General features: G+C 29.2%; 1 protein-coding gene across 1 annotated transcript in view; it reads left to right on the forward strand.

Annotated features, from left to right (window-relative positions):
• Window positions 1-4,252: 4,252 nt before the first annotated feature.
• Window positions 4,253-16,622, forward strand: part of LOC129611546 (sensory neuron membrane protein 2) — an 87,094-nt gene continuing 74,724 nt past the window's right edge. The window contains exons 1-5 of the mRNA XM_055524740.1: window positions 4,253-4,350; window positions 15,505-15,662; window positions 15,723-15,870; window positions 15,928-16,065; window positions 16,350-16,607. Coding sequence (XP_055380715.1) covers window positions 4,279-4,350; window positions 15,505-15,662; window positions 15,723-15,870; window positions 15,928-16,065; window positions 16,350-16,607 — 774 coding nt within the window. The 5' untranslated portion in view covers window positions 4,253-4,278. The remainder of the gene's footprint in view (window positions 4,351-15,504; window positions 15,663-15,722; window positions 15,871-15,927; window positions 16,066-16,349; window positions 16,608-16,622) is intronic.

Genomic DNA, 16,622 nt, shown 5'->3' on the forward strand with positions numbered 1-16,622 from the left:
TGGACTAGTTTTGGGGAAAAGAGTTATTTTTAGTTGTTTTTTTTTTTGTTTTTTTTTTTTACAGAGAGGAAGGGTGAAAAGTCTCGAAAGGCGCTGTCAGATGAAAAGCAGTAGTGTGGAACTTCAATCCACTAAAAAACACCCTCCTCCAAATAAATTATAAAACTAGTCGGAAACAACTAACCATTAATTTTGCTCCAACCTTTTTAGGTCTCTTACGTTTAAGTTTCCTAACAAATTTAACTTAATGGAAATTTCTTCATGCAACTGCAGAACAGATGGATGACGTAATCAAAGGAACGAGTTAAAGGCAGAAAAATTAATTAAAACATTTTTTTCCTCGAACTGGACTCGAACCAGTGACCTACCGGTTTCTAGGCGGGCGCTCTACCAACTGAGCTACAGAGGCATGAAGAAATTGCCGAAGAAATGTTCTCTACATTGCTTTATACTGTAATCCAAATGATTACTAAGTATTTTGTTTACATTTGATTGCTATGATTGTATATACATGATGATACTATTGAAACACAATAACAAGAACATACAACTTTCCTAACAAATAAGTTTGATTGTCAACCAATCGAGCAGCCTCGATTTTGACATGATTGAATAAACGAATTTTATGATTGGCTGCTTGCTTTTTAATTTCGTCTGTGACACTTAGGATCGTGAGACCACCTGTGTATATCGGCATTACGGACATATCGGCATTACGGGCATTTACAATGTCCCGTAATACCTTATTTTGAAATCTTTGAATAGATTGGGTGTGAGTCTGCGCAGCGCAGCCCCATAACTGGATACCGTAAGCCCAGATAGGCTCAAATATTTGATTATATATCCTATATACAAATGTTATATCTGCCTCAAATATAAAACACTATTCTGGCTACATATATGTGCTGGCGATACTGCAATTATGGCAGTAGCATCAAATATTGGCGACGCCACAAGAAAGTTGCAGCAGGCAAGCAATAGTTTTGATGTTTGGACCAAGAAATGGAAAATAAATATAATATTCTGCAACAGTTTCACTTAACTAGACAATATACAATGCGGTCGGTTATGTGCTGATCACATCAGATTTTTTATAATATGGTATTTCAGCAGAGCTTCATATTAAACATACCATTCATGTTGGTATGCAACACTTGTATGCAGAAGATTTTCACAATTCAACAGGTTTTCAGTTACTGGCACTTAAAGTCACTCTCGACTGATTTATTTACTTTTTGAAATTGTAAGTATAACGCCGTGCCTATTCCAGATAGACTTGTTATTAAGTATTAATTGAAAAGCTTAAAACAAGAATTTTCTCATGAATACATTGATTGTAGTCTGTTTATATTTCAGAATCACATGACGTTTAAATTCAATAATTTTGAAATTCAAATTTTCATTTTTAAAAAATGTTAATTTTTTTAGGTGGTGTTACAATTTAATTTTTAGGGATGTGCAATCTAGTAACTTAAAGGTACTTATGAATACTCGTTGATTCACACTCGTTACTTTTTACTCGTTAATAGGTACTTGTAAAAAAATTATTTCAAGACTCTGTAATGAAGCTTAGTATCTTAGGAATCAGAAATCAGACAAACCTGATTTAAAAAATGTACTCCTGGAAGATGATAATGAACATCAATTTGTGAAAAAAAATTAAAACTGAAGCCGCTTGACTCTCACTTCTTGGGACTATTTTAATTTTTTGTAGTTTTTTTAGTTTCTATTACAAGTTTCTATTACAAACCTATGGTTTCCAAGATATAATTTTTTACTAAGAGAATATTGAAGTATTTACATATATTATATATATTTTAATAATTTATACTTACATATATTGATAATTCATAGTATTTAAGAGTAAAAAAAATTCAATAATTCTCTTCACTTATATATAAGTGCAATATTTTAATGCAATTAACATCATAATGTAATTTAAACAACAAAAATAATACTAGTTAGTACTTGGCACATGACTTGACAACATGTTAGACTATTTTTGTTCTACGAGGAACCAGTTACTTTGAATCCTTGAAGTAACGACTATTGAAAAAAAGAGTAGTTAGTATTCGTACATCACTAATAATGTGGTATATAATTCATTTTCCTACTTGATTCGTTTTTGTAGTTGTTGAGACGAATAAAGTACTACGAATGACATTTTGTACCAAATTTTTTGCTCTTCAAAGACGTCAAAAAATGTACAACTAATGTGTAACAAAAAATGTTGTGCTTTTGTTACAAAGCAGCTTGGCAAGTGGTGAAGGGAGTAGAGGCAAAGGGGCGGGGTGAAGGGGGTAGGCTGATAATTCTTGCTTTTCTGGAACCCTAGAGGCAAAACACTACTTAATGAATTTTCTCCGATGTCTCTAGCCCTCCTAGAAGTACCCGTACTTTTTGACACCTGAGACCTAAATGTATTAAATAAATTATGCAGCATTTCATTTTACTTTTATTTAACACTTTTCCAAAAAATTTTTGAAAAAAAGTGCTTATTAGTTTCACTCGTCCGTCCGTCTGTTCTTGTGACTGCTTACAAAACTTCTACACCCTTGAAGATAGAAAGCTGAAACTTTATATGTACATACATCTTTACATCAATCTGATATCTATCATACATCTATCTGACCATTAGTGCAGTGGTTATGGCACCGGCCCTTTAACCGAAGGGTCTCGGGTTCAAACCCCGGTCAGGTCACTATAAAAATTATATTCAATATTATATAACTTAATATGCAATACTAATAAATATTACACAAGAAATTTTCAAATATTCATAATATGCGATACTAAAAAGACTAAATAAGCAGTAAAATATTAATAAGCTGAAATATGTAATATAAATAAAAAAAAAAAACTACGGTAGGCTAGTCACCTACCTAGCTAACTCTCTATGACCATAGAAACTAGGACATGATAGATATTATGCACTAGCCCTATACTCCTTATAGGAGTGAAGAAGGAAAAATAACAAAAAAAAAAACATCTTTGCTAGAAACTTACTTCCGTAGAACAAAATTTTTACCTGTTTCGCCCTTCTGAAAGTTATACCCCCCAAAAACTCTAAAAATGCCATTTTCAGCTATTTATTGTAGTAGAACCATATGCATTTTTTAAATTTTGCAAACGCAGAAAAGCAGTGGGTTGCTTTTTCTATCGCGGCATATAAATTTTTGATGTCATTTTTCTCTTAAACCCCAGGTTGTAAAAGTCTAAAATTTTAACAGCTTTTAGACATTAATAAAGAGTTTACTTCGTTAGAAGAAAATTTTTTCCACCTCCATCCCCTCTAAAGTTATTGCCTCTTGAAATTTGTAAAATTTGAATATTTGGCACCTTAGATTTGCAAAACCGCACGCTTTTTCAAATTTCTATAAACGCGGAAAGAGAAAGTCAAATTCCATGTCATTAAGAAATATAATTAGTTTTCTTAACTCACACAATTAATCCTTAAAACCGAGCATTATGTTAACCCCTCTTTAAATTAAATTTTGATTTATTTCAAAGACTGCATAAATCATTCATCCCAAATATATGCAATCCTAGAAAAAATTTCGTACATCAATGAAAATAATTTTAATAGCGTGTTAGGAAAAGTGCTACAATACAAACCATTGGTTTGAGCCAACTTTATTTGGACATCACATAAATTTGACATAAAACTCATAACATTCGCTTGGTTATTAAACAACATTTTTTCAATTCAATATAATTAGTAGATATTACAAATTTATATTTAATTCAAAGTTTTTTTAAAAACAAATGCAAAACATAGTAGTAGAAATTCATAATAATTATGTAATTTTGAAATTCATTCAAAATTTTTTGTTATTAAACGAAAAAATATTGGTATACATATCTCAATATAAAACTATGTATGTTTTTGTTTTTTTTGTTCTTGCTTTTTACCTATACCATTATAGTATATAGAAGAAGTAATACATTATAATAATGTGTTTGTTTGTTTGGTGAGGGAGCGACAACTCAGCATAAATAAAATTTTGCATATATGAAACAATTTAATTATATTGCGTGTGAACGAGTGTTGAAAGAGCGCAAACATAATAAAAATCTTGATTTGTGATATAATTACACGTGTGCGAGTGTTGATAGGGAGCAATCTCAGGCAAATAAAAATATTGTTTTATAAAATAATTATATGTATACACACGAGTGTTGATCTTACACATTTTAGACAATATAAATTATGTGTACCTTTTTAATTTTGCATATTTTTTTTATTTTTGCGTATCATGTGTATTATATGTATGTTAAATGAGACGATTTCCCTTATGTATATGTACGATTGAATATATGCAGCTGTATGAAATATTAATCAATGTAAAGGTATGTACGAATTTATTATAGCATGTATATAAAAGGTAAAATTAATAATTTTAATTCTGATGATTAATATCATTCAAAAAACTAATTTATGCGTCCGTATTTTTAGTTTACTTTTTTCTTCAAAACACGTCTGTAATACATGTGTTTTTTCCTAATATTTTGCAAGATAAAACTTAAAATAAGAAAAGCTCTTAAAAATAATTACGAAAAAGTACATAATTAAACAAATAATTCGTTCCTTTGAGATCTAATATCTTTTGAGTAGTTTATTTTAGTTTGCGTTGATTCGTATGGTGGTGGGGATATGGAAATCAAACGATGATGACCCGTAATTTAGCTTAGCTTTGTCTTACGATGTCAACGGGTGCGTCAACGAAGGCTAACTTAGATACGCTGTAAACGTAAGTTTGCAATAGTACACGTACCTTAAATTAACAAATCCTGTTTAACATGTGGTTTGAGCAATAATTTTCGCATTTACACCAATGTATACTGTTATGAACTTTGTGAATAAAATGCATACAAAAAAGTTTACACGGTTACGTTAAATAATATCTACATACACATTGTGTTGTTAACCATTATAACAATATCATAAAAATTACACATATGCCAATAATTTATTACCAATCACATGAGATTTTTTTTTTTCTCAACAAAAAAAAATCTGATGTGAGCACACATAACCTACCGCAATATGTATTGTATAGTTCAGTGAAAGTGTTATATATAAAGTTCAGAATATTATAAAAATGCCTGTTAAATACTTCTTTTTATCCAATTTTTAGGCCATTAGTAAGCTTATTGTTAACATACCTACAAAAATGTAAATTCGGCTCTTAGTATAGTTTCGCTTTGTGCTACCCGAACTCCCAAAAATGCTCGCCAGTAACAGCCAGAATTCAAATATCAAATTTCAAAAAATTCCATCAATTCGTTCCGTAGATATGGTGAAAAATGTAAAATCGGTCCTCTGATCAGTTTCCGAGCTCTGATATTTCCAAAAAAAAATTATAGATTTATTATTTTAATACGAAGAATTTAAATATTAAATTTCAACGAAATCGGTTAGTTATTTCTCGCAAAATGATTATTTATATACGCAAAAATGTATATTTGGCCCCTAGTAAACGTCCAGTTGCTGACACCTAATTTCTTCCAAAAGTTAAGAGGTTTCGCGGACGGTTGAGCGAAGCCTATATATGAAATTTTAAGCAAATCGGCTGAATATTTTATTTAAAATGGTCAAAAATGTAAAACAGGTTTGCTAAAAAGTGCAGTTCCTGAGGCCTGATATATCCCAAAAAATTGATCAATCTGTGCCATAGTCAAAATAAACTTGCATATAAAATTTCATCAAAATCGGTTCAGCCGAACTTGAGATACACGCGTGCACACTCAGTTGATTTACACTTCCCTACTATAGAAAAGTACGTTCCCACCGAAAACTTGATATGCAAAATTTGTGGCCATCACATAATCTACCTATTGTATTCACAATACGGTTGGTAATTATGTTACGAGTACATATTGAATAAAATTTATTGTATGAAAGATGAACAATAGAAACCTTACCAATATTTTTCGTTTCAAAAAATATTGCTATTTTAAAATGGTAGCTCTAATTGTCTTAAATAAATTGAATATTTCATGATAATTAACATACATACAAGAAATTGAATTACATGTTATGAAAGATTTAATCAAGTAAATGTAGTAAAAAGGAGATTAAAATGTAAACGAAACTATCATATAATTTATGTAGATGTAATGATTATCATTTTGAATTCGTTTATTGAGAATTATTTACATTTCTTTATATTTTTATACCCGTACGAACTTATGTCCGAAGGGTATACTAAATTTGCCTTACCGTTTGTAACGCTAAGAAATAATGGTCTGAGATATAGACTCGAGTATATGTTGTTGATTAGCGTCGAATTCTGAGTAGGTTTAGCTTTGTCTGTCCGTCCGACGATAACTCAAAAACTAATTGAGTTAAGTTTACAAAATTTCCACAAATGATTTATTATAGTTAGTGCCAGAACCCTATTTAAATTGATTTTGATCGTGGTACTGGTTTAGGCCATACAATTTCCAAATTTATTTGACTATATCTCAGAAACTGTGAAAGCCATGCTGCCATGCAACTTCAAATGTTATTTGTCAATATCTCAGAAACTACAAAAACTGTGATATTGAAATTTCACACGAACGAATGTATTAGTAGGGGCAATGTGTTTGATAAAAATCGTTGAAGTTGCCTGGCTTCTTCTGGTAGCTGCCGTGCAAGTTCCATAGTAGTTTGGGCATATCTTAGAAAATAACATAAATTAAGAGCTTGGTCGTCTAACACGCTATTTTACTTGCATGTGAGAAGAAAGTGAGTAAATATCATATATTTATATGATGTAATTCTCGTGTGAGCAAAATTATTTTGCATGGCGTATCTCGTTTTCTCTAAAATGTATACAAAATTTATTCATTTTGTTTTTGAAAGTGAGACATTCAGTTGATAATTTAAGGAAAAATGTAAAAATCCACTTGAAAAAATAAGTAACCTTATTGGAAAAATGAAATGCGCATTAAACTGAGATTTATTATTTGAAAGTCAATAAAAAGTGAGTAAAAAAACGAGATACTTGATTAGGGTGTTAACATAGTGATATAAGTTTGATATCGAAAACATCTTTTTTAGTATTCTTAAGTTCATTTCAAAAAAGTTTTGAAAAATGAATTATTTTTTAGATTTTTCAATTACGAGCATTGTTAAGATTTGCAGACAAATTCCATTTTCTCACATGAAATTCAAAAATGGTTTTAAAAAATTTTGGAATTAGGGAAAATTCGCAAGAACTATTTTCCAAAATATTTAAATATTAAAAAAAAAATAATTTAATTTACCGTTTATTTCTATCATAAGCATAAATAGTTTTAGTTACGGCCAGTTTTGTGTGCCTACAAGTATTGCTTGCGTTTTTAAGATTATATAATATTGCATTCTGTAGGGTTTGCAATATTACCTATTCGGAAAATTTAATGTTATATGGATTTTTTTATTGTTTTACAATGCCATAATCTTTTGTCCTTTATTTCAAGTATTTGCCCCTAAACGTACATTCAAATGTCGCCAAGTATACATACGTACATAATATGAATAATATGATTTGAATACAAAATGCTCTTATTTTTTCAACAGACATACTTAAGTGAAAAAATGTGTGCTCTTGTTACTGATAAACAAACGTAGTTACAGTTTATTTAGACAAATTGAATTTTGTGTTATTATTATAAACGGTTACGTTTTTTGATATGAATTATTCAGTTTTTAACAAAACTCAGAATATGAGATTTTTGAAATGTAAATTTCAGTGGATTTTCTGTTCTCAAATTTATATGGAAATAGAAGAATTTCAAATATAATTTGGCTACTTTATTTATGACAGTCATATTGCTATTATCACAAATCATAATACACTAACTATTCCACAAAAAGTTTGTTATAGAAAAAGCTCGATATAATTCCAGTTCGATTTTTAATTCCATTGCCTCACTTTATATCATTTAAACCTTATAACTGCATACAAATAAAAAGCATAAATGCATACTTATGTAATAAAGCAAATATTTTTTTTATGCCATCATCTGTAACCCTGTCATATTACAATAATATGATGGAATAATCCTTTTTCATACCCCAGAAATATATATATATGTACATATCGTCACCTAAATATTAATTTGGTCCATACGCCATTGATCTGATTTCGAGAAAAACGACTTTAAAGTTTGAGATTAAATAGAAAAAAATATGCGTGCTGGAATTTTAAAGGGTATTCTGCTAACTTAAAAGTTCTTGAAGATTTTCTGAAGTCCTAATTTTTAATTTTAGTCTACATCCGCTATTTTTGAAGCTTTTTGTAGGAGGTGCACTAAAACGGAGTGGATATGGATAATTTTAACAGACTTAAATAATACATAAGGTTAATATTTATTTTTTTTTAATGATTTATACTTATATTTGAATCCCTTGTAGGAGTCGTCTGCGGTATAAGGATGTAAGTATATTCTTGCTCAGCGTAATGTTCTGCGTTGATTCAAACTTGTCCGTCCGTTCGTCAGACTGAATCGTTTTAACTGTTGCAGTTTCTTATTTTTTTTAAATAAAGCAATTAATTATAATTTTCTTGCTAATTTTTCACGATTTTTAAAGTCAACCTACTAAATTCTATATACCAAATAAAAAAAACAATCTTCTTTCTTTAAGAGCTTTTGTATTCCTTGAAACATTCTTAAATATAATTTTCATGTATAACAGCAATAACGTCTGTCCGTCCGTCCGTCTGTCCGTCCGTTCGTTCGTCCGCCCGTCCGTCCGTCCGTCTGTCCGTGTGTCTGTTTACAAAACTTCTACACTATCTTCTTAGATCTTTACTAGAAACTCATTTCTGTAGGAGAAAATTTTTACGTATCTCCCCTCCTCTAGAAGTTATAACCCCCCAAAATCCTAAACCTGGCTTGCTTCTTCTATCGCGGCATACTAAAGTCAAACTTTAGAAAAACGAAATGGCCGTTTAAATTTACCATCATCTAAAATCCGTTTTTTGAAAAAAATTTTTGATGTCGTTTTTCTTCTAGACTCCAGGTTGTAGGAGTCTGAAATTTCAGCAGCTTTTAGACATTAATAAATACTTAATTTTGTTAGATAATTTTTTTCCAACTCCACCCCCTCTCAAGTTATCGCCCCTTGAAATTTGTAAAATATGAATTTTTGACGCCTTGTATTTTCGAAACCGCAAGTTTTTTCAAATTTCCATGAACGCGAAATTTCTATAAACGCAAACGCAAATTATTTTTTAACTCACGTAATTAACTCTTAAAAACAAGCATTAAGTTAACCCCTCTTTATATTAATTTTTGCTTTATTTCAAAGACTGTATAAATCGCTCATCCTAAATATATGCAATCCTAGAAATAGTTTCGTACATGAATGAAAATAATTTTAATTGTGTGGTAGGTACACGTAGACTGTATTTAAAAGCAGTATTTTCACTTGTTTAAGAGTAAAGTGCTACAATACAAGCCATTGGTTTGACCCAACTTTATTTATTTTCTCTTTGGAAATTAAATTTGCTGTTGTAGTTTTAGGAGTGTTTAAAAAAATATTTTTGGAGTAGTCAATGCTTTTTTTTTGTAGCTATCTTATGTAAAGAGACAACCTTACAATCAATTTCCTGAAGTGAAATTTTATATTGAAGAGGTGTGTTGTTAGATTCAGTGTCTTTTTCGTACAAAATCGCTTTTATTTTTAAAAAAGCGAAATTAACTATATTTTAAAGTGTTACCATTTTAGTAGATTTCAAAATCCGTTGGCTTCATTTATATTATTGATAATTTACACTTTTTGTAATGCACTCTTTTTAATAAACGAATCAAATGAAGAGTACTATAAACTTCCACATTTTTTAAATAACGATCGATTGAGGAATGTACACAATCAACCATCTGTGTATTGGAGTGCCCAGGTTAAGAAAACTTTTGAATTATGCATTCCAAGTTAGATGTTACCCCCACAAATATTTTAATCGCCGTTGTGTTACTCTTATTACGATTTTGTGGTATGCAAGAATCGCTTCATAAAATAATTATTTTTACAAAAGGAAAGTCTTTACAAGGTTCATTTAAAATTCTTATCAAAGCATTTGTAATGTCGTTACCTGAACGACCACTATTAGCTTCTGTCCATATAGCGCAATATGTAATATTTTCTTTATCTGGAATTATAATAGTTCCCTTTAAATTGTAAACGTTAAGCTTACGTTTATAATAGAATACAGATGCGTTTCCCTTGGGCAAACCGAAAACTTTATGCATATCGTAACATATAACGCATGTATTGGGATCTATGTTACTTCTATGATCAGCTTCTCTCAGCTTTGCAGATTATTTTTTCTTGCTGATGTCTTTCATGTAATTGGTTTTCTTCTTCAGAAGCGTTGGTTTTATTTCGAAATATAAAACTTTTATCACATATATCCTTTCTAGCTTGTGGAAAGCGATATGTCATGTGTCCAATTATTGGTCAGATATATTTGTGAAGTTTTGGTTGAATTGCTTGACAGGTTCGTGTAGCTCCCATACAAGTCCAAAAGTTTATTTTAAATGTTTGGAAAAATAATAAAATCAGATTAACGAATTTTAGCAGTTGTGTGTACAATTATAGATCAGGTATATTTGTGAAGGTTTAGTGGAGTTGCTTGACAGGTTCAGGTACCTGTCATGCAATACCAAAAGCTAAAATTTTAAATATTTGGAAAAATAATAAAATCCGATTCATGAAACTTGGCAGTCGTGTGTCCAATTATAGGTCAGATATATCCGCGAAGTTTCTATAGAATGGTTTCACAAGTTTGAGTAATTGCTACACAACAACGAAAGGTGTAGGGTATAATTCAATCGGTTTATACCGACTGAAACGTTTTTACTTGTTTTAAATTAATTTTTGCTTTATTTCAAAAACTGCATAAATCGTTCATCCTAAATATATGCAATCTTAGAATTAGTTTCGTGTATGAATTAAAATAATTTTAATAGTGTGGTAGGTATACATAGATTGTTTTTAAAAGCAATATTTTCACTTGTTGAAGCTACAATACAAACCATTGATTTAACCCAACTTTATTTTATAAGAAGTTTTGAAATAGATTTATGTCGTATAAAGATTAAAATTGTTTCTTATTTGAGCAAAACTATTACAAGTTTTCAAAAATTTTATTTACAAAACAGAAATATTATCTCCGAAAAGGTTTAGGACCGCTTTAATAATGGGTTTTTTTGCTTTTGAGGCTTATCATTTTAAAACACGTTTTTATTATATTATAGTAGAGCACAGTAATTGGGACTAAATGTTAATTATATTCATTATATTTTTACTAAAGGCCTTTGTTCAAATAGCTATATTCAAATAACTATGTTCAAAAATATTGAAACAATATCCAGACATGAGGGCATGTGGTATCTACATCCATAAATAATTAATTTAATGAAAGTTAAAATTAGATTAGATAATCAGTCGTGGATTCACAAAGTATGATATCATTATAATTTAATCTGTAGGATTCGAAAATATGATATAATTAGATATGTAGTATCAGACATTCAAAATATATCAAGGCCTGGACACTCCTTTTTTGCAAATATATTCCTGTTTCCATATTGTAAAAAAAATGTTTTCGCTGTAGAGTTCGTGTTCCTTATTGTATTTCAAAAGCTTTCGGCGATGTAGTAAATTTCAAATTGTTTGGAAACCCATCTGAATACGCCCAAAAAAAGCGGAGTGCGCCTTGGAAAATTTCCCAATGATTTTAATAAATTTCAAAATTTTCTTTTACTTGACCGACAAAATCCTTCTGACAAATTCGTTATTGCATTTTTTGCAATTTTTTTTTCCAGTAAACCTATACTTAACTATAAATAATTTGAATTTAAATATCACTAACAATTAATTTTAGGAAATGGCAACCTAATTTTGAAATTTTATAAATTTCAAAAATGACAAATCACGAATAAACATTTAATGCGTTATGACATTACGTTAAAGATTGCGTTCCGTATTATTTTTTGAAATTATGCATTATTTTGGCCATCTAAGAAAGACGCTTAAAAGGTTTAAAAACTGTTTTTTTTAGAACATGGAAGACAGCCTATATGTTAATATTGCAAATGTATTTTTAGCAAAATGACACTTCTGAATCCTTTTTTTTTTTAAGATATAATTTTTGCCTATTTTCATTTTGAGTTTTCTATAAAAAATATTTATTAAAACCTAATTATTTTTATATTAAAATGTAAATTATGGTTTTTTGAGAACATAATGAAAAATTCAAACTTCAACTCGAAATCTTAAATATGTATAATTTTAATTAAATCAATTTTTGAGTTTCTGCCGCAATTTAATTGAGCCAACAAATGATGTGAAGCAACAAGTGTGAGAGAATTGAGCGCAAAAAATTATGATACATTGATGAAAAAAAATTGTGCTATATATACATATGTACATATATCTACAAGAAATAAAATAAATTTGATAAAAATTTGATCAGATTTTAAGTTCCAATTTAAGTTTGAAATTAGATTTGATTTTAAATTTTAAAGCATTATAAAATTAGAAAATGCTATGATTATTTTTTTCACACAATTTTGATTCGAAAATGAGCCGTTTCCAGTTGTCCTCTTTCATACATAGGAACATAATTAAAATATTATAGCGAAACCGTCTGAAGTTTTTAATAGCCTGATCATGCGTCTCACTTTTTTATTCACTTTTTATTCACTTTCAAATCAGAATTCGCAGTCATTTCTAATGGATATTTCTAAAGTGAAACACTTTTCCAATAAGATTACTCATTTTTTCTCAATTCAATTTTAGCATTTTTTCTCAAATTAACGACTGAACGTCTTACTATCAAAAACAAAATGAATAAATTTTTTATGCATTTTAGAAAAAAACGAGGTACGCAATACCAAATAATTCTTCTCACTCGAAAATTACATTACACAATATATGATATGAATATATGATATGATATTCCTCACTTTCTTCTTATTTTCCGAGTAAAATAACGAGATAGACGATCGGTCCCTAAATTTAATTACGAGAAATTTTAGGTAAATTAATGAACTAAGCTTACTACCACTGCCAACATAAGAAAAATGCATCATATCCCTCTGCAATGTGGTATGGAAAGAATAATATTATTTTTTTATATTAAATAATATTATATATGTATTTTTTTTATCTTCTAATATAACTAAACTTACATACATTCCTAAAAAGAATTATATAGATTTTTAACAAAAAAGGATATGTTATGGAATAACGTAATTTATAGAATTGTGAAGCATGCAAATATAATTAAAACACACACAGATAAATATGAAAAACATACATAAATACATGTGAATATATAAGTAATAATACATAATTAGCAAATTAATTAATGTCAAACGTACATATGCTTTCTGAAATTTTTGTATATATGTATACAAAAAACAACTTAAAACTTCAAAAAAAATTAGTCATCTTTTTTTCTCGTAGCATTAATTGAAATCTTAAAAAAATGAACAGGGTTTGGTAAATTTTTTTGAATTTAATGGAAAATAAAAGTTTAGTTCATTTGTTACTAATAAAGTGATCGTAAATCGACTACTAAATGAAAAGAAAAAGGTGTTTAATTCAACTTTATGATCAAAGTCGCCCTTGTTTCGTCAAAATGGCGCAGTTCTGGTAGAGTTTAAAAATAACGAGAAAAAATAGAGTTGACCTTGTCAACTCTGTGATACCCGTACGAATTTGTTATCCTATGTGCGAATAAATAAGCCATAACTGACTATGGTACAGACTATGACTTTAAGTTGCCGTATTACCATATTAATTTATGGAAAATTTCAGTACTGTATTTTTTAAAATACTGTGTGTACCACACTACTATTGAAGTTGTATGGCAGCTACCAGAAAGAGCCAAGAAATTTTAACGAATTTTGTCAAGCACATCGGCCCTACTAATATATTCGCTTGTGTAAAATATCAATATTACAGCTTTTATAGTTTCTGAGATACAGCCAAATAACTTTTGAAGTTATATGGCAGCTACCCGAACCGGTACCCCGATCATGTTCAATTTAAATAAGGTTCTGGCACTTACTACAATAAATCATTTGTGAAAATTTGGTGAACTGAGCTCAATTAGTTTTTGAGTTATCGTTGGGACGGACGGACGGACAGACAAAGCTAAATCAACTCAGAATTCGACGCTGATCAAAAACATACACTTGAGTTTATATCTAAGACTGTTATATCTCAGCGTTACAAACGGTAAGGCAAATTTAGTATACCCTTCGAACATACGTTCGTACGGGTATAAATGTGGAAAAAGATTGAATTTTAAATGTTTTTAAATAAAAATTAAAAAAAAATTAGATTAATGAAGTTAAAAAGAGCTTTTATATCTTCAATAAGAATACGATTAAATTCGTCAGCTGTGAATTGTCACTTCCTTTTAGAGTTCATATCTGTATTTCTCTCAGCTGTGGTTCAAACACAGCTTTAAGGATATTTTTTATGCTTAACTTAAGGTCCAATATCATTTCATAAAAAAGTTTAAATATGTAGCAGTTCTGTCAGTTTGTCAAAACCAATTTTAAATAAAATGGATAATAAAAATTATATTACTGAAAGCTTACAAAAAAAAAAAAAAATAAAAAAAATAAAAATAAATTATATATTAAGAAATAACGAATCTACTGCTAAGCTATTATACAAAAAATAGAGCACAAGAAATATAAGCTACGCTTGTATGTTTTTTTCTGAACCGCACTGCTAGATCTTTCCTTACCTTACGAATTTATACGGATATTATACTGGTGTACCAATTAAAATCCATATATAGCCATCCCAACGATAGCCGTTGTAGTCAATCAGTGAGTAATGATTTGAAATGAACTTGAGTTTTAAAACAAAAAACTTAAAAATATTGCACTTTTTCACGCTCCACTGTTTTGCTTTAGGACCTCTAGGAATCTTCATGAATAGTATATTTAGCATGAACATAGTAAAGTTCCGCAAGGACCGAGCTACATCTGTCATAATTAAACGTTCAATCCTATTCCTACGCATATAAACTTTGATAACCTGTTTTGATATCGCTCTCATGCATCAGCATTATGTATACTAAACAAGAAAAGTAAAATAGAATACGATAAACTGTCACGCTGTATTTTTTTTTTGGTTGACAACATTTTATCGCACACTTCACATATGATATCAAAAGCAAACGAACATATTATGAATATGCACGTATTTTTATTATCAATACTCGTATGCACATCAAAATCGTTTTCAGTTTAAATACAAATACGTATGTTTTTTTTATTTTTAAATAATCGTCTACTTCTCAGAATATAAAATAGAAGCGGATATATGTATGTGTGCAACACATACGTATATATGTTAATACTTATAATATGTTAATACGAATTCATATTTTTTATCGAAAAATATTTATAAGCTAAAAAAAAACTTATATAGAATTAGAGAAAAATATTTATAATCAAAAAAAAAACTTATATCGATATATATTTTTTTATATCTTCCAGAGCCTGCTAATAAGAAATGGAAGCGAACAATTCAAACGATTTGTTGAAACTCCTCAACCTCTTTCTTTTAAAGTTTATATATTTAACATAACGAATCCGGATGAAGTACAACAAGGTGCTATTCCGACCGTTAGTGAAATTGGTCCTTACGTGTATAGGTATTACATATTTATTTTATGTGTAAGAAATTTCCTAATAAATACTAATTTTTTATATAGGCAATACAGGCGTAAAATAATAAAAGAGTTCTCCAAAGACAACACTACAGTTACTTACGTTCAACAACAATTTTACATTTTTGATAAAGTTGCTTCCTTACCTTACTCTGAAACCGATAATGTAACTGTGGTCAATATGCATATGAATGTAAATTTAATTGGCTTAAGAAAAATTTGCGTTTAAATATTAATTTTAAATCCACAGGCATTTTTACAGGCGTTTGAAAGTGAAGCGAAAGACACCTTCCAAATATTTTTCATGAAAATTAATAAAACCCTAGAGAGGACACCTGGCGTCAGGCTAATAAAAAGAGTAGTACAAGGATTTCGCGGCAAACGGAAAGTAATTTTATTCAAATTTAAAAATTTTAGCATAGAAATTATGTGATCTAAATATTAGAAGTTGCAATTAATTAAAACAAAAATATTCTAACTAAACTTAGTCAGAATTTGCTTTATTAATTTGCGGAAATAAATTTAAAGAAAGATAATAATTCGCCAAAGAACTTTTTTTAGAATTTTTACTCCATCACTATTTCTTATGCAAACTCTTATATTAGATCAATATAGAAATGTATCAATTTTTCTTCACTATTAATATAAGATAATTTTTTTCATTTTCAATAGACTTTACTACATTCTCCCAAGGACCCCGCACTAGCTATTTTAATGAGACACATCAACGCCAATATTAAAGACATATTCAATAATCCAAAATCAATGTTCCTTACTACTTCTGTTAATGAGTACTTATTTGAAGGAGTAAAATTTTGTATTAATCCTACGGGTTTAGCACGGGCGATTTGTAATCAAATAAAAGAATATGGATCTAAAACCATACGAACCATGGAAGATGGAAGCTTATCATTTTCATATTTTCATCATGTAAGTGAAAACTAG

The sequence above is a fragment of the Condylostylus longicornis genome, unplaced genomic scaffold (genome assembly GCF_029603195.1).
Source record: "Condylostylus longicornis isolate FDR11 unplaced genomic scaffold, ASM2960319v2 ptg000051l, whole genome shotgun sequence".
In the NCBI taxonomy this organism is placed as follows: Eukaryota; Metazoa; Arthropoda; class Insecta; order Diptera; family Dolichopodidae; genus Condylostylus; species Condylostylus longicornis.